Source organism: Electrophorus electricus, chromosome 9, assembly GCF_013358815.1.
Source record: "Electrophorus electricus isolate fEleEle1 chromosome 9, fEleEle1.pri, whole genome shotgun sequence".
Taxonomy (NCBI): domain Eukaryota; kingdom Metazoa; phylum Chordata; class Actinopteri; order Gymnotiformes; family Gymnotidae; genus Electrophorus; species Electrophorus electricus.
Genome location: NC_049543.1, coordinates 7,906,278 through 7,923,343, shown reverse-complemented (window position 1 = coordinate 7,923,343; position 17,066 = coordinate 7,906,278). Strand labels below are relative to the sequence as shown.

Here is a 17,066-nt window from a genome sequence, read left to right as displayed (position 1 = left end):
CATGTGCTCGTTGCTAACTCGAAACTCACAGGTGTCAATTATGTGCCATGCAGGCAGATGTTAAGTGTTCTCTGCTGGTAGACAAAGCCGCCAACATAAAATTTGGTTTACTGTTCCCAAACCTAACTCCTTGGTGGTTATGCTTGGGAATTACAGCTATTTGAATAGTTCCGTTGTAGTCACTGTATTTCTTCAATAACACAGTCTGCTGACAGGAAGATCCGATATTTTAATTACAAACTGCCACAAAATTACCATAACAGTCAATGGTTTATAAGACGAATGTAAAACCATGATAAATCATCATCAGTGAATGTTAGAAAAGTAACACTTCACTGACATTGTTAAAGCGTAATGATTTCCTATCCATCTCATTTTACTAGCACCATCTACTGGTGGAAACTTTAAAACACAACAATTACTGACAAAATGCTTGAACGTTTATTGACTACAATTCTTCCATATATAACCTGTGATTTTGAAAAAAATTTCATACTACATACTACAGATATTTTTCTTCTGATGTGAGGCTTCAAAAACATCTAACACCTCAACACAATAGTTAATCAGCATTAAATAAATGCATTCATATGTTGACAAAGTCCACCCTTGTTATACAATATAAGACATATAATGTACATTGTATTACTACATCTTCTGGTCTATATATATATACACCTGCATACCAAATTCATTCACATCCAGTATCTGGTATTTAAAATGTGCATTAGAGCACCCGTTAGAGCACATTAGAATCACCGTTATGGCTCTTTTTACATATATTTCTCTATACTGTTCTTTTACATTTCACCCTATATTTCTACCTATAGCCCCTGTATGAGGAAACCGATCAGTGTTTGTCAATAAACATTACTAGTATGTTTCGCTCATCCATAAACTGAGGTCTCATTCAAAAAATGTCCAGGTATGACTAAATGACAACAGTGAAGGCATGTGGCACAAGCCAAATCACACGTGGACAATCAGCTTTAGCACCATGGAATGTGGTCGAGGGGATGTGCCTCACAGGAGCTTTCCAAGTGGGGGGGGGGGAGTGGTGGGTTGATGGGGGGGACAGACGGCAGATATGGGCCACGTCTAAACCTGTGTGTAGCGAATGATCTCGCTCAGGTCGTATCCGGTGACGGCGAACGCACAGCCATCACCGTCGCAGAACTTGGCACCACAGATCTGTGTGTCCGTCACACACTCATTGTAAAGATGCTCGATCTGGATGGGGGAGAGAGGCAAAGACAACAGCTATGGGTGTGCTGCTCTGGAAAACACCATGTGTATTACTTGTTTGGGTATGTGGAAAAACTGAAAAACAATGCACAACAACACTAGGCAGGTCAATTTGGAATTGAACATGAACTTGTGCTGACAGTTTCAAGTGAACTTGGGCCAAAATCCCAGTCTGTGCCATCTCTTACCTCCACACTGTTGGTTTCTGGGACCAGGCTTAAATGCCACACTCGGACCAGGGAGTCCTCAGCTGCAGACAGCAGCTTTGGAGATGAAAGAGAGGTCAAAAGAAACATGCACCATCACTCACCACAAACCAGCAGCACAAGTGTTGCACAAGTGGAAGAAGTCATTTGTTTTACCAGCCCAGCGAAGGGAGCGATATCCAGGGAGTAGATCCAGCGAGCATGGGCATTGACCTCGGCATGCAGGATTCCGGTAATGGCCTCATACAGGCGGATCTGCCCCGTGCTGTAGCCAGCAATCGCTATGCCTTTCCACAGCTTCACAGAAGAGCAGCTCGTGCTTGGAGGAGAGTACGTGGCACACATGAGCGACATTTCCGCTACTGCCACTTCTTCCCAGCAACAAAGATTCCGAAAGTTCCAAGCTGCAGAACAGCATCTCCTGACTTCTATTTGCTTCCTTCTGTTTGCTCCAAGTTTCTCTCCCCTGCCCCTGCCTCCCCACTTACTCAAATCCGGGGATCTTGTTGAGAAGCTGGAAATCCCCTCCAGACTTCCACACACAAAGAAGGCCAGAGTCATCGGAAGTCACAAGATCAGCTATGTACTCCTGGAAAAGCAAGAGACACAAATGATTACAGTTTGGTACATGGCTAATTTATTACATTCAGGTAGTTTGGACTTATGGAATAATGCTACTTTTGCAGCATTTAACTGATACCTTTATCCAAAGCAACTTACAACTGAATACAACTTGAGTATTTGGGGGTTAAGGAGTCCAACCGTGGCAACATGGTGGTGGGGCTTGAACTGGCAACTTTCCATACACAAGTCAAGTAGCTTAACCACTGAGCTACCACTCTTCTACACTTGATACTACACTTGGCATCAGGTAACTGTTACACTCAAGAAATCAAGAAAGCAAAGATGGGGTGGGCTGGGTACTTTACCATACTGCCAGAGCACTCAGCAGCCATGTCAGTGACAGCCTCCGTGTGCTCCTCGAGGACTTCAGACAGTGTGATATTGCTTCCTTTGCTGGGAATGTCAAACACCAACACTGAACCAAAGGAGACCCCTAGCAGTGGCAAAGAAGACTCTCATACAACATCCATTAATTGTGCATACAAACAGATCAGTACAGATATATGATTAAATATATACAATTAGGCATCAGTGGTGTCACTCGAGTCACTTACCCACACAGATGTATGCGTCTCCTACCGCAGCAATTCCGCGTGCAAACATTGCTTGGGCTGATGTAAAGAAAGGGAATAAGTAACGCACACACACACACACACACACACACACACACACACACACACACACACACACACACACACACCACTGTGTATGACTTTACCTGTGGGAGTCTCTGGGGTATCCAATGCATGCCAGTACACCATAATAGACCCATCAGACTCATACATCTAGTATGCAAATACAAACAATGGCATGGTATCACACTCAATATTGATGTCATACTCTGTGATATTGCATATGTGAAAGAACGTGACACACCTGAATCCCCTTCTGAGAGGTAAGGACAAGGAGATCCCTAGATGGTAGGACACACCATGCTGCCTGCAAATAGAACGACATCGATTTTGGCACATATTGACCTATACAGATAGACTGTGCAGAGAAAAGGCAGCATAGTCTAAGCCAAGGGCAAGTATTACCTGCATGATAAGTGAAGAGCTAGCGGCCACGTTGCCCTCTTTGGACTGCAGCTGGCGATGTGAGTAATTTAGCCCATCCCAAGAGGCGCTGACCATGTTGACAACGTTGGCATGCACCACGGTGAAATAGGTGAGACAGCGTGGGGCTATGCGCAGAACGCTGAGGTTGTTGAACAGCGCAGATGCGCTGCTCTTGATCTGAATGCTCTTCTCTTTGTGATACATTTTTGCCATTTCTGAGCGAATGAATGAAATCACTCCTCCGCAAAAAGTTATTTCTGGCACAGCAGTATATAATAACAATTAATATTTCCTAATCTTATATAATTGTATCTTACCTGCAGGCAGTAAGTCTAGTGATAGTCTCGACGATGTTACGGCAGCAGATTCATGGGCTTAATCAACGTTTGCTTTTAAGCAACATAAAATTACATGTAAAACTCTCTAACAGCTCTATTAAATCACATGCCAGTTTGTCACTATGTGAAACCTTTTAAGTAGTATTGCTGTAGTTAGTAACGTTAAAATAATTATCTAAGATAGCTAACAAGACAAAGAAAATATCTGGTAGTCTGGTAATTTCTGAATTGCCCATCGTAGTTAGCTAGCTAAGGGCATTGGCTAACGGTGAATAATGGAAATCAAAGCCAATGCTTTAAAACAATGGAGACTTAGAAGTTAAGATGTAACGTAACCCAGCATTTCGTTCTAGCATCAATGATTGCTAGCTAGGTTTATTGGCAAGTTTCCTGCGAAGCCCTTCTTCCCGTTAACCGGAGAAATGAATGCTAGCTAGGTAGTGAGCGAGTTACTGCGATCACTGTCATATTTACAGTTAACAATTATTGGCATCTGATTAGTAGGACCATAAAGCTAAAGCTAGCTAGCTGACTTATTAACAGACTGAGCGAGCTCTTACCATTTAGCGTGCCAGGCAGTCATAGTGACGGCCAATCCGCGTGCAAAACGCGTTTCCCCCGAAGTAGGCGTGTCTGCAGTCTCTGGTAGTGGTAAGCGCCACAAACTCTTGCGTTTCCTAGCTACTAACGCGTAGGTGCGGTAGGCCAGTGAATATGTTACTTTGCTCGGTTTTTACTTTTGAGGAACGTAGCTAGTTTCACGACATCACCTTCACGAAAACGCATTCCAGATTTTAGCTAGATGATACTTCTCCTAACCCAGTATATGAATTGTAGCACCTTGAATTGAATTGCTTAAAAGATGGCGTTCAGATACAATTAAGGATCCAGGACTAATAAACTGGGTAGTCCCCGTTAATGTTATACTTTATTCTGAGAATAGGCTGTTTTGCATAAATCCTTCCAAGGAATTATGTCACGTACCACACCCAAGAATCGAGGTGAAAAGGGGCGCTCCACATCGGCACAGTCCCCGTCTGCCACTCAAAATCTGGACGTCGTGGACATCGTGCCCGGGCGTCTCTCTGAGTCTGAATGGATGTCCATGCTATCTCAAGCAGAAGGTGAAGGATTTGTGGCAGATATCTTGGATGAATTTATGAATCATCTAATGGTGAAATGTTATGAGGTGTACCTTAAGAAACAGGTAAAATATCCCAGTTTCATTAAGTTATAAAGTACTAGCCATCTGTACTGACTGCAAATAAATTCACATGGATGCCTTGCTTATAGATCTTATAGTATATAGATCTTATAGTATATTTATGTAAAATTCTCTTTTGCACAGCTACTGCCGTTCTCTGTGGCTTGGGCAAAGAATGCCATGGTCCAGGTGATAGAGTTGCAGTACCCAACACATGATACAGGAGATGGAGCAAACACAATCTCACTCTTTAAGGAGAATGCAGAACCCCCACCCATGATTACAGATTCTTGGGCTCAGGGCTGTATGCCCGTTATCAGAATCCCAAATTTCCTGCAGGTATTCATGTTATTCATATATTCATATGACCCTGCTGAGTTTAACAGAGACCAAGCAGTGGAACTGATGAGTATCATTGTTGCATTATCTTGCTTTGACTCATCTACCTTGCATGTACCAACTGTGCCTTTGTAGTAATGTAAATAAATCTGTTATTATCTGAGCAGGGTCATATGATTGGTAAAGGAGAAGATCCACTAGAAGATTAAAGATCCACATGAAAAGCAGGGATACCCATCAATAAACAAAACAATCTCCTTTGAGAAAAACCAAGAGGAGACTGAAAGTGAAGTGGCAGGAATCTAAAATTAATTCTGTCTCATTCAAAGTTGGAACTGGAAAGAAAACTTTATCCACCAGAGATAGCTTTGCCAATCTTCAACAAGACATTGTGATGTCAGGACATCCTACCTGAAGAACAAGAGAAGGCTGCCTTTCTACTAGAGCATGACCTGATGTTTCTCCCCACAATCCACAAGGTCTGTACCCCCATTTCTATTGGAGACCGTTAACTGGTTGTCTTTTAGAGGGCCCTGAGCTGCATACCTTAGTGAAGATGTTCTACTGAGAGAAATGGAGATGCTGACTGGATCTGAGGGGTCTTTAAATTACTACAGAAAGATGCTACCAAAACTGGTACATAGTTCAGATGTGAAGTCCCGCTTGCTTGCACCAACACTTGATTGTCAGCAAGTACTCTAATTTTAACAGACATAGAGGATAGGATGTGAATAAAAGATGAAACCAAAGCATAATATATAGGGGAAAGATGTGTAAAAGTGTAAAAATGATTTAGCTTTAAAATGATAATATTTTGCTAGTTCAAAAAAATAGCATTTGCAATGTTTATTAGTTTTATATTGTTTAGACTTGCTCCTATTTTTTTGGGAAAAAAATGAAATTAAAAAATCTTTGTAAAACTTTCTGTTTATGCTCAATTGCTTAGGTACTCAATGAGTGAAATTAAAAACTGGTAACATTTAACAATTAAATATAATGCTTTTCTAAATGAATAAATATTATCTATACCAGTGTTGTTTTATTCAACATTTCTCTGCTCTCAACTGTGCGTTGGGATTGCTATTATCAATCACTATAGACCTCTTTTGCTATTTGTTCATTACTACCATGCCTGGTCAGCCATTATCATTTTGTCAGTCTGTATCTGGAAGTCCCAGAGGATCTTACCTTGGTTATTCTCCACCACCTGTGTGGGTGTATCCCACTTTCACCTTGGAACTTACAGCCTGTATTCGGCACAGATATTTCTGTATTGTATGCCAGCTACTTGGTTATGTCATTCCATGTAGGCTCTGCCTGCTAGCATCTTGCATCCTGCTGTTATGTGCTGGATTGTCTCGGGCATCTTTGCACAGCCTGAATCTGGTGTCCTGTGTTGTGTTTTAGATTCAAGCCTCTATTGATCTTGTATTCATGAGTTTCATGAAGTGTATTCAGAGTTTGTTCCAGTGCTGCCATGATGTCTTTCAACCCAACCTTTTCCAGTCATTGGTAGAATTTCTCCATTATTTCAGCCACTTTAACTATTTGCTGGTGGTACATACCATGCAGGGGTTTATCCTCCAGTGATGGTTCCTGCTCCTCCTCATTCCCATCCTCCTTGGGTTTCTGCTGTCTGTGGTATTGACTAAGCACTTCATCACTTGGGACCAGCTTCCTCATGTAAGAATGCAACATATAAGAATACATATTAAGATCTGAATGCACTATTGGAATACATATAAACATTTTCCTTTACACCCACACAGGTGATGGAGAATACTGAACATAAAGTGGTTTTACAGTTGCAGAGTTGAACTTCTATATTTAATATTTTATATTTTATATATTTATTTATCTGGTTTATTTATGCTTTTGAGCTTTTTACTCATCACATTCAGCCATGAGAATGAGAGTTTTTATGTGTGGTAATGTGAAGATGCTAAGAATTTTCCATGCTCATTGTTAAATGTCAAACCCATCAGTGCTGAAATTTATTTTTAAAAGTAGATTCCAGCATAGGATATGCAGTATAGGGTTGTTGATCAGGTATTGTTCAGAAATATTATGTCCATGAAGTCTGTATGTCTGTATGTTTTACTTACACTGGCTTATTGTGTACAATAGACCTCCCCTATACTTAGATTTCTATAGGAAAGCAGTCCCTCTTTTACTCCTGAAACACACACAGTTACAAGACACCTACAAGTTAACTATAGAAGCATTCATCATGTATTCATCAGGTTCACTAGCTCATTTCCCTGTATTATAGCTTCAGTCAGCACAAACAGAGGTTTATAGAACAAGACCCCGTCATTACACAGCACAACTCCAGTTTCACTCAGCACAACCACAGTCATCCATCAGGTCCCCAACTTCAGTCAGCACAAGCACAGTTTCATCCAGCATGACTCCAGTGTCACTCAGCACAAGCTGTTTCATTCAGCAGAACCCCAACTTCACCCAGCACACATAACTTTATCCAACAGGAACCACAGCCCTTTCTATCCAAATACATCTTAATATATTAGGACAGCATACATTTAAGCGCTTTGACAAGTCTTACTGCAAAACTTTCAACTATAAAGAGTGTAAACAATTTTGTGTCTTCAGCACTTGAGCCTTTTTAAAGGTCTTAGTACACAGTAGGCATTTAAGTAACCTTACAGCCCAGCAGTGGCTTGCCAAAATAATCAGCTGTTTGAACTATGGTATAAACACTCACGTGTTGAGGTACTCACATGCACATGAATTTAAAGTGATTCCACAGTCTTAAGTATATTTTGCGTGTGTGTGTGTGAGATGATGAATCATAAGTACCTTTAGAGACAGAACTACTAAACACAGTCCAGGCAAGAAGAAGGCAGCTGTTTGGTATGGATGAACCAATGCAATAGTGCAAGTAATCTGGTCAAACAGATCTAGGTTAGTTAACTACTTTTTAAGAGGCTTTCAGGAATACCTCCTACATCAACATGCTATTATTCATTCATTCATTCATTCATTCATTTAAGTAGCTGGCTAAATACTTGTGCCTTTTCGGGTGATCCCTTTCAAACCCACCTACTCACTGAAAAGTACTTTATTGCCTCCTATTATGTCTTGTTCATTAGTATTCAAGCTACCTTACTTAACTACTCGTCCTGCATTTTTGCCTGCCAGAAGGCATAAATCGGACATCTTCTTTAGAGTGGAAGTTATTATTCAGTAGTCTAACGTATGTTTAAACATGGAAGAAAATCTTACTTTAATAAGTTATAGTAGCAATGTATCAAAGATACCAAAATGGTAGGGGTTCCGCAATAAGGTATTGAAATTGGCCTTGTTATTGTACGCCTCGGCTAAACCACAACACTGGATTTGGAGGCATGTTTACGCCTCTTTAGATAGCTATCTAGTAGCTTCATTCGTTGCCACGGGAGACGAGCTGTCCCCGCCGCTGTCATGGAGGGAGAGTGCATGAGATTCTGGTCTCTCACGCTCACCGTCATTTTTATTCAAGGTAAAAATTACATCTTATCTAACGTTAGTTATCCATATACAAAGTACTGATAGAAGTATACTCAATGAGCTAAATAAATAGATAAAGAGTATTTTGGATGGGATGTCTATTAGATCCTGAGGTGAACACTGACCTGCAAACGTAGGTTAGCGGGTTAACTAGCAAGCTAGGCAGGTTTCCATCACACCAGATTAGGGTAACAGGTTTTAAAGGATGTAAGGATGATGTGTGCTTTACTATTAAGAACGTATTAACAAACCTTTTTGCCCCTCGAAAATATATTAGCTGACTTATCTATTCATAGCATAACCAACATCATGTTAAATTATCCGTTTGACGATTTCATGGTAAGGAAGAAAAAGCTAGTTTAACAGTAGGGCCCAGTAGGGACTTGCCTTCTTTAAAGTCGTTTTTAGGCACAGCATTCATCTAGTATTTTATATCAAATCTTTTAAAAAGATAGCTAGTTAGCCAACAAGGGTAAATTCAGTTAAGGCTTTTCCGATTATTTAAAAAAAATTGATGTACTTAATTCCAAGGCTCTACTGTTTTGTTTTTTGTTTTTCATTAGAAGTAACAGGGCTGAGTATGAGGAACGAGTATGTGGGTAAGTGCGTGCAAGTGCACGAGAGCCAAGCCCACAGTGGACTGACTCTAGAGGAGTGCGAAACAGGCTCGGGCCTTCAGGAGTGGCACTGGAACTCCGAGACCCGCTCCCTCAGAAACCCGCAGACAGGCAAATGTTTGACCGCGGTCAACGTCCAACAGCCCGAGAGCGTGGAGCTGCAGGTCTGCAGACCTGAAGAGGAGGGTCAGGCCTGGGTCTGCTCAAAAAAGGGCCACCTCATCCTTGATAGCAAGGACTTACATCTCAGCGCACGTCAAGACTCTTCCAAGATTTTTCTGTCCATGGAGCGGGTGAAAAGCAGCAAGTGGAAAACACTGAATAAGAAAACAGTGTGTGAGGAGAAGACAGACAGCGTGCCGCCCAAAACTCAGAGCGAACCTGAGAACACAGGACCTCGAATCATCACTAACATTCGCCTGTGGCATTGTAAGATCTGTCTTGGAACCACAGACCTCCTTTTCACAAGAGCTGTGATTCAGATTTCATCCCATCCATAGGCCAATAATAGTTTTCATCCATTCATTAGAGACTTTACTGAGCATGGGACAGTAAAATTACAGTAGTCATTAACCTAATGTTATCCATATTTTGACTTTTTTTCTTTTCTGTGTTGTTTGATCATTTGGTGTTTGTTTCATGAAATTATTCTGCTTTCTTGCTAAATCTTGTTCAGCTCCAGTGAATCATGGCTTGGCTACCAAGCCTCCCGAGCCAGCACACGTTTCGCAGCTGAATATTAACATGGAGTCGGCAGAACCCGCTCTGAATCTCCTTAACATGGAATATGGTAGGTTTGCAAAGTGGGTGTACCTGCATTTCTATTGATGCTCACAAAGGGGCAGTAGAGGACATTAAACCTGTAAAGGATCCTTGGTTAAACCACTTAGTACAGTAAAACAAGTAACAACAAAGCAACAAGTGGTTGAACAACTGAGCATGAAGTGAAGAATGTGTGGTTTCTAACAGGGACTGCATGGAAATTGACTATGCTGGTCCTGACCTGCTTTGTCCTGCTCTTAGGAGTAGTCATCCTTATCTTTAACATCTATCAAAACAGGTGAATATCCTCCCTTTATGTAGTATCCTTATTTTGCAAGTAAAGCCTAAAAATATATGCTATCAAAATTTGTTTCAGTTTGAAAGTAATTTTTACTTTTGCTGATTTTCTTTAGCATCAAGCTGTTTCTTAAGTCCAGGTAACATAATACTTAATTTTACATCTTTTTAAAATTGCATGTCACAACCCTTTGAATTTTGTCTTTCCCTCCAGGACGAAGAAGACAGTTGTTGTTCTCAAGTCTTCGAGTGAACAGACCAGTCAGCCTGGGTCGCCAGAGAGAGCTCCTCTCACCAAACACGCCTTGAGACCCCCCGTGTCTCCCTCCATCCAACGTGGAGAGATCCTCGTTGAGTGGAAGGACGGCACAGTCACGCCGCTATTTGACACCTACTTCACCTCATAACAGGGCAACTCTTACCTTTCCTGCAATAGAAATAGTGTCTAATGGTATGTGGCATGCCTGGCTCAGCTATCTGAAACCTCTTTCACTTGTTTATCTCTGTTCCTCTAAACTCTGCCCTTTTCATGTTTCCTTCCCCTTTACTCTTAGATAGGTCAGCTGTAATGCTTGAGTAGGTGGTTCAGGGCACCAGCACTGACAACAGAAAACATGTGGAACCATCATGGCTGAAACCATGATTTGATTTTCTCACCACACCTGTTATTGACATTTTATGAACAACATAGGGTGTTTGGTGTGGAAACTGTGTGTGTGTGTGGAGGGGGGGTAACTACAGTATAACAGCCCTAGATATATTTTATATGCTTCTTTCACAGATCTGGGAAGGCTGGAAAAGAACTTTAAAGAAATGTAAAGAATCCACAAGCCCTTTTAAAGACCTGACATTAAGGATGTGAATAAGGAAGAATAAAGTATGAGAAATGTGGTGTCAAAGCTATATAGACAAAGCCAAGATTCCTAATTCAGAATCCTCCTAGAACTATTTAAAATGTTTTTCCCTTTGTTTTTAAAGCTCAACATTAACAGTTTATGATTGGAGCAAATGCACAATGGAGACTATTAAGAGCCAGCTATTAACAAGTGTGTAGCCTAAACAAATAATGAAATTATCTTGACAGTAACATTCAAAATTTTCAGATAGGGAAATTGGGATGCAACTATTAGCAATAATTTGAATTTCAGAAGTATGTGTCATAAGTTCATAGAAAAATGATCAAAACACTGAGCATGGTTCTCACACTGATTCATATAGTATCTAAACACTACAGTGAGTCAAAGATGCCAAAGAGTCAAAAAAGGCATAAAAACTCCCTAAATATCCTACAATAGTAGTGGTTTATTTAATATGTACTATAAATTGATTTAGGTCGTTTTCACCAATCTTTTTTAATGAGGGAAAAATGTAATGAATGATCACTTGAATGAATCATCTGAATGAATCACTCCTGAAGTGTCTGATGTGAAAAGGAAACTGTTTAATTATTATTCTATAATAATTCTATAATTAAATCATTATATAAATTATATAATTAATTTATTTTTTGGCATGCTTGATCCTGAGAATAAGGAAGTCTCTAAGCCTAAGTCTTTAAGCCTCTGCCTTCAGAGTCATTCTTAACCAGATTATAGTTTATATGAATCAGTTCACATTTAAGCGTGAATTGCCCATTTAAGAAAATAAAATGTGGTTTGTTAATCACTTTTCAGTGATGACAGTGGCCATGCAAAACCTCACTTTTCTTTGAAAATTAAAGAAGAGATCCATGTCTGACAGTTTGTCTTGCTATGCTTTCCTTGTAATAAACAGATTTTAGTAATTTTACAACGACCAGGATGAATCATTAGCTTGCTAGCTAGTTAAGCAATTTATGCCTACAAACTAATTTTGTTTAAAATCTTTACGTATTTATTTACATATTAACATACTATACTAACTTATATTTTAGTGCTGTGATAGTGATCCTCATCTGGCAGGCACTATAAGCAGATAAAAATTGTTTTTTGGCTGTCTGCCACAGATGACTTAAAATCAAATATACAGACATTAAGCAACATTTTTTGGCAGTCTTCCAGAGGTACTGAGCTGGTAAACTGTCCAGATACATTTAGGCCCTTTTGTTCTTTTTTTCATCATATTTTATTTTAATTATCATTTGGAGTCATACTTCAGTATACACTAATGGGGGAAGAAGCCTAATTAACAATTGTGCAGTCCTCGCCAACGTCTATAAACAATCAACCTCAGGTGACAACAAAAACAACATATTTCATTATGTAGTCATTTTTCCCCAAAGTAAACCAACATTCAGAAAACAGGATGGATAAAAGTAAGAACACCCTATAATTCAGTAACATGTAGAACCAACAATAACTTAGCAACTTTAGCAACAATAACTTGAAATAAATGTTTGTTTATGAATTTTAGTCTTATAATTTTGATCTATTCTTCTTTACAGCATTGCTTCAGTTCCTTGATAGCCCATTTGTTTATGCATATCCCTCTTAAGATCCCACAGTAACATCACAGGACTCTGACTTGGCCATTCCAACACTGTTTTTTTTTTTTTCTTTTTTTTCTTCTTTAGCCATTCAGATGTCAGTTTACTGATGTGCTTGGGATCATTGTCCTGTTCCATGACCCAGTTTCAGCCTAGCTAATGCTGCTGGACAGATGACCTCATTTCCCTTGAGAATATTATGCTATATATTGGAATTCTTCGTTTCTCACTGACTGCAAGTTTCTCAGGGGCTATGACCAGAAACACACCCAAATCATCCCGCCACCAGCATGCTTGACATTTGATATGATGTGTTTGTGATGATACACTGTGTTTGGTTTTCGCCAAACATGGCACTGTGCTTGATGGCCAAACCTCTCCTCCACCTTGCTCTCATCAGTCCACAAGATATAGTTGCAGAACTTCTGTGGTTTGTTCAGATGTAGTTATCAAACATAGTCATCCTGCCATATTCTGTTTGGAGAGAAGGGGTTTCTTCATAGCAGCCTTGAAAAAAAGCCATACTTTTTCATGAAAGCCATACTTTCAGTCTTTTTCTCATTCTACTGTCATGAACATTAACATTTAATTTGCTTACAGAGACCTGTAGGTCATGTGACGTAGCGCTTGGGTTTTTCTTTAGATGTATGAGCATTAGTACATAAGGTCTTGAACCGAATTTGCTTGGAATATTAGCAACTGTCTTGAAGGCTCTCCGTTTGTAAACATTTCTTCTCATTGTAGAATGGCGAATTTTAAATTGTTTGGATATGGCCTTATAACAGATGATAAGTAGGAACAGTTGCTTCTCTGAGGTCATGGCTGATGTCTTTGCTTCTTGGCATGATGTAGACACACACTTGACTGCTCCAGATCACCAGTCTGCCAAAAGTTCTGCTTTTATTCAGGCAGTCACACTTCTTGGTGATTAACTAATTTTGTGCATTTGATTAATACCTGGCAGCTAATTTGTCTCTTAATGATTGTTGAAGTAGGAAGGGGGTACATATTTTTCTCCTTTAGTTTACTTTTGGAAAAATAACTACACTAAATCTGTTGGGTCTTTTGTTGTAATGTGAGGTTGCTTGTTTTATAGATGTTTGCAAGGCCCATACAAGTATTATTTATGCCCTGATAGACAAAAACACAGACTTTCTGTTTGGAGTCATGCTTGCAGAGAAGTTACCATTATTTGAGGCTCAAAGTCAAATACATTCAGACTGTGATTATTTCGATTTGGAACATTGCCAAACAGTGTAAACAGGTTGCAACACAAGACGTTTGTCATCTAAAGAAATGCAGAATGCCTTACTCAGGACATTTTTGGGGTGCATGAACAAGTTTGATGGAACATTATGTAGTAAACAAGACAGGCAAATCAGAATTTAAAAAAGTTAAACTTCTCTTTAGTCCTGGTTTCTGAATGTTGGTTTACTTTTTAAAAAATGACTACACATTAAAATCTGCTTGTTTTTTTGTTAGTTTTTTTTGTTGTTACTGTAACCTGGGCTTATTAGTTTGTTTATAGACATTTGTTAGGACCACACAATTCTTATTTAGGTCCTGATAGACAAAAACAGAAGTGAAAGAGAGTGTACTTTCTTTTTCCCATGACTGAAGTTTCCCATGACTAAAGTACTCCATGTCTAAAGGTTTTTAGTTTTTTTTAATAGCCTCTGTCATACCCTGTAGTTAGCAGAAATGTTCCTAATGTGTAGATATTATATGCTCTAACACAAGCTTGCTAATGTGTATTATACCACAATGTTTTCCTTTTATATAATGTGTCAATTAAAAAAACTCTGGCATAGTATATTGAAAAGGCATAGTATATTGAAAAGGAATTTAATTACATATAAAGTGCAAGAACTCTGTGTTAGTAAAAAAAAAAAAAGTTAGTAAAATTTGAAAAACCCTAAAATAATTCTGTTTGGAGGCATATTTGCAAAGAAGTTGTCATTATTTGATGCTTAGAGACAAACAGAGTGATTATGTAGATTTGTAACATTGCCAAACGGTGTAAACGGATTTAAACAGGTTGCAACACAAGACGTTTGTCACCTGAAGAAATGCAGAATGCCTTACTAAGGACTTTTCTGTGCATGAACAAGTTTAACTAAGCATAGTAGTAAACTAGACAGACAAGTCAGAATTAACAAAAGGAGTTTCTCTCCCAGAGGCTTTTGACCTACACTAGTCACAACCTGATATGAATTAATTGCGAATGAACAGATTAACTTTAATAAACATAGAAGTATAAAAGTGACCTAAAGTGAACAAGGCAAACAATTGGTTTTTACTCTTTAGACATAAGATGTGCTTTGCTGCAGAAGGGGTTGTGTCATTACTAGCTTATCTGTGAAAGTTGTGATAAGGCTACTCTAATATAAATAACATAAAATGATTAATGTAAAAAAGTTAACATTGACTTAAGATGTACAGTTGTGCTCATAAGTTTACATACCCTGGTAGAATTTGTGATTTTTTGATCATTTTTCAGAGAATCATAATGATAATACAACTTTTCTTTTATTCATGTTTAGTGGTTGGGTCAAGCCATTTATTATCAACCAATTCTTTTTGATCTTTTTAAAATCATAATGACAACATAAACTACCCAAATGAGCCTGATCAAAAGTTTACATACACTAGTGCTTAATACCTTTCATCCTGCCAACAATTTTATCCAAGTTCCCTGTGCCTGTGTAGCTCACACATCCCCAAAACATCAGCAATCCACCTCTGTGTTTTACAGTAGGGATTGTGTACTTTTCATCATAGACCTTGTTGACTCCTCTCCAAATGTAGTGTTTATGGTTGTGGCCAAAAAGTTCAATTTTGGTCTCATCACTCCAAATAACTTTATTCCAGAAATCTTGAGGCTTGTCTCTGTGCTGTTTGGCATATTGTAAGTAGGCTGCTTTGTGGTATTGGTGTAATAAGGGCTTTCTTCTGGCTACTCGACCATGCAGCCCATTTTTCTTCAAGTGCCTCCTTATTGTGCATCTTGAAACAGCCACACCACTTTTTTTCAGAGTCCTGTATGTCAGCTGACGTTATTTGTGGGTTTTTCTTTGCATCTCGAACAATTTTCCTGGCAGTTGTAGCTGACCTTGGCTTGGATTCAACAGAATCCCTCATTTTCCACTTCTTGATTAGAGTATCAACACTGCTGATTGGCATTCTGAATTGCTTGGATATCTTTTTATATCCTTTTCCTGTTTTATAAAGTTCAACTATCTTCTCCCGCAGATCCTTTGATAATTATTTTGCTTTCCAGATGTCTCATGCAGGGGTCTGTCAGGAGCCCATTAACTTACTTACTCTCTATACACACACACTGATTGACAAGCAAACAGATCACAGGTGAGGATGGTTACCTTTAGTAGCCATTTAAACCTGTGTCAACTTGTGTGTATGGTATCATGCCAAAACGTCCAGGGTATGTAAACTTTGATCAGTGTCATTTGGGTAGTTTCTATTGTTATTATGAATTAAAAAAGGGCAAAAACAATTGTTTGATAATAAATGGCTTGACCCAACCACTAAACATGAATAAACAAAAGTTGTTGTATTATCAATATTATTCTCTGAAAAAATAATTTTAAAAATCACAAATTCTGCCAGGGTATGTAAACATATGAGCACAACTGTAATATAAATGTATGTCTATATTATATTTTAATAAATAAACTGACTAATTCTGCATAGAATCTACATTGATATTTGTGATTTCTTTGGTACATGTGTCTAGGCCTGTCGCGATTATTACATAATCACCAGAGCTTAATTATTTGAGATGACTGCAGTGATTTTTGAGCTGAGGGTGATTTATTTTCCATAGTCATTTGATTTCAAATTCATCAAGCAGAATGTGAATGTGGTCCTTGTAATCGCAGCAAGTGTGTTGAGACAACCATCTGAAGACAAAGTCATCTGCTTCTTTATTTCAGTATGCATAAAGGAATGCACTGTTCCCCAGACTCCAAATGTATAGCTCAGATTGTCTATCATAAGTCCAACAGAAGTGCAACCTTGCTGCATTCTTTGCCAGTCATTCCCCTATCATTTTAATGAGCAGTCTAAAATAGTCATGGACTCGAACATACTTGCAAAACCAGACACAACAGCGCCAAAACATGGTTACTTTTCGGTTTCAAGCAAAATGAAAAAGTAGAGGCTACTAACCTGGAGGAAATGATCTATTGGATTTGCAATAAAACAGTGGCAGTGCAAATGCAACAAACGTGAGAGAACTTCCACAGATCTACCACCCCTCTGAGTTCGCCGAATTTGGAAAGGCAACCTGAGCCACTCTTTCTTTCAGCAGCTCACTATTACGGAGACTCTTAGGCAAGTATCTAATGTGACAGCACTAAATGGCTTATGTTAACCAACAGTG

The 17,066-nt window shown here is 39.0% G+C and overlaps 2 protein-coding genes and 1 long non-coding RNA gene across 11 annotated transcripts; 1 reads left to right on the top strand and 2 right to left on the bottom strand.

Annotated features, from left to right (window-relative positions):
• Positions 1-209: 209 nt before the first annotated feature.
• On the bottom strand, positions 210-4,505 carry wdr54 (WD repeat domain 54). 4 transcript variants are annotated; one of them, XM_027015073.2, is made up of 10 exons: positions 4,456-4,505; positions 3,113-3,390; positions 2,952-3,014; positions 2,794-2,860; positions 2,630-2,686; positions 2,381-2,508; positions 1,940-2,040; positions 1,608-1,770; positions 1,434-1,508; positions 210-1,230 (listed from the first exon to the last, which is right to left on the bottom strand). In XM_027015073.2, the coding sequence occupies exons 2-10, from the start codon at positions 3,344-3,346 to the stop codon at positions 1,099-1,101; spliced, it is 1,020 nt and encodes a 339-aa protein (XP_026870874.1). In that variant the 5' UTR covers positions 3,347-3,390; positions 4,456-4,505; the 3' UTR covers positions 210-1,098. The 4 variants fall into 4 exon arrangements, with proteins under 4 accessions (XP_026870874.1, XP_026870872.1, XP_026870873.1 ...); XM_027015071.2 differs by lacking the exon at positions 4,456-4,505 and adding an exon at positions 4,032-4,108; XM_027015072.2 differs by lacking the exon at positions 4,456-4,505 and adding an exon at positions 3,451-4,026 and having other exon boundaries at positions 3,113-3,348.
• LOC113580491 lies at positions 4,505-14,474 on the top strand. Of its 6 annotated transcripts, none has more exons than XM_027015079.2 (7): positions 4,505-4,595; positions 4,820-5,014; positions 5,182-5,493; positions 9,088-9,570; positions 9,818-9,931; positions 10,111-10,201; positions 10,415-14,474. In XM_027015079.2, the coding sequence occupies exons 4-7, from the start codon at positions 9,105-9,107 to the stop codon at positions 10,605-10,607; spliced, it is 864 nt and encodes a 287-aa protein (XP_026870880.2). In that variant the 5' UTR covers positions 4,505-4,595; positions 4,820-5,014; positions 5,182-5,493; positions 9,088-9,104; the 3' UTR covers positions 10,608-14,474. The 6 variants fall into 6 exon arrangements, with proteins under 6 accessions (XP_026870880.2, XP_026870878.2, XP_035386017.1 ...); XM_027015077.2 differs by having other exon boundaries at positions 4,587-4,678; XM_035530124.1 differs by having other exon boundaries at positions 4,587-4,678; positions 5,179-5,493.
• LOC113580492 lies at positions 6,652-8,129 on the bottom strand. Its single transcript, XR_003410968.2, has 3 exons — positions 7,835-8,129; positions 7,120-7,190; positions 6,652-6,688 (listed from the first exon to the last, which is right to left on the bottom strand). It is a non-coding gene; the product is annotated as an uncharacterized LOC113580492 (long non-coding RNA).
• Positions 14,475-17,066: the final 2,592 nt, after the last annotated feature.

Bases quoted from the DNA above. Each gene is read 5' to 3' on its own strand.
- wdr54 (XM_027015073.2), bottom strand. From the start codon at position 3,346: ATGGCAAAAATGTATCACAAAGAGAAGAGCATTCAGATCAAGAGCAGC. The intron at 2,687-2,793 runs GTAAAGTCATAC...TCTTTACATCAG, and splicing joins TACCCCAGAGACTCCCACAG to CCCAAGCAATGTTTGCACGC. The intron at 2,509-2,629 runs GTAAGTGACTCG...TGCCACTGCTAG, and splicing joins AGACGCATACATCTGTGTGG to GGGTCTCCTTTGGTTCAGTG.
- LOC113580491 (XM_027015076.2), top strand. From the start codon at position 8,459: ATGGAGGGAGAGTGCATGAGATTCTGGTCTCTCACGCTCACCGTCATT. The intron at 8,517-9,087 runs GTAAAAATTACA...GTTTTTCATTAG, and splicing joins CACCGTCATTTTTATTCAAG to AAGTAACAGGGCTGAGTATG. The intron at 10,202-10,414 runs GTGAATATCCTC...CTTTCCCTCCAG, and splicing joins TTTAACATCTATCAAAACAG to GACGAAGAAGACAGTTGTTG.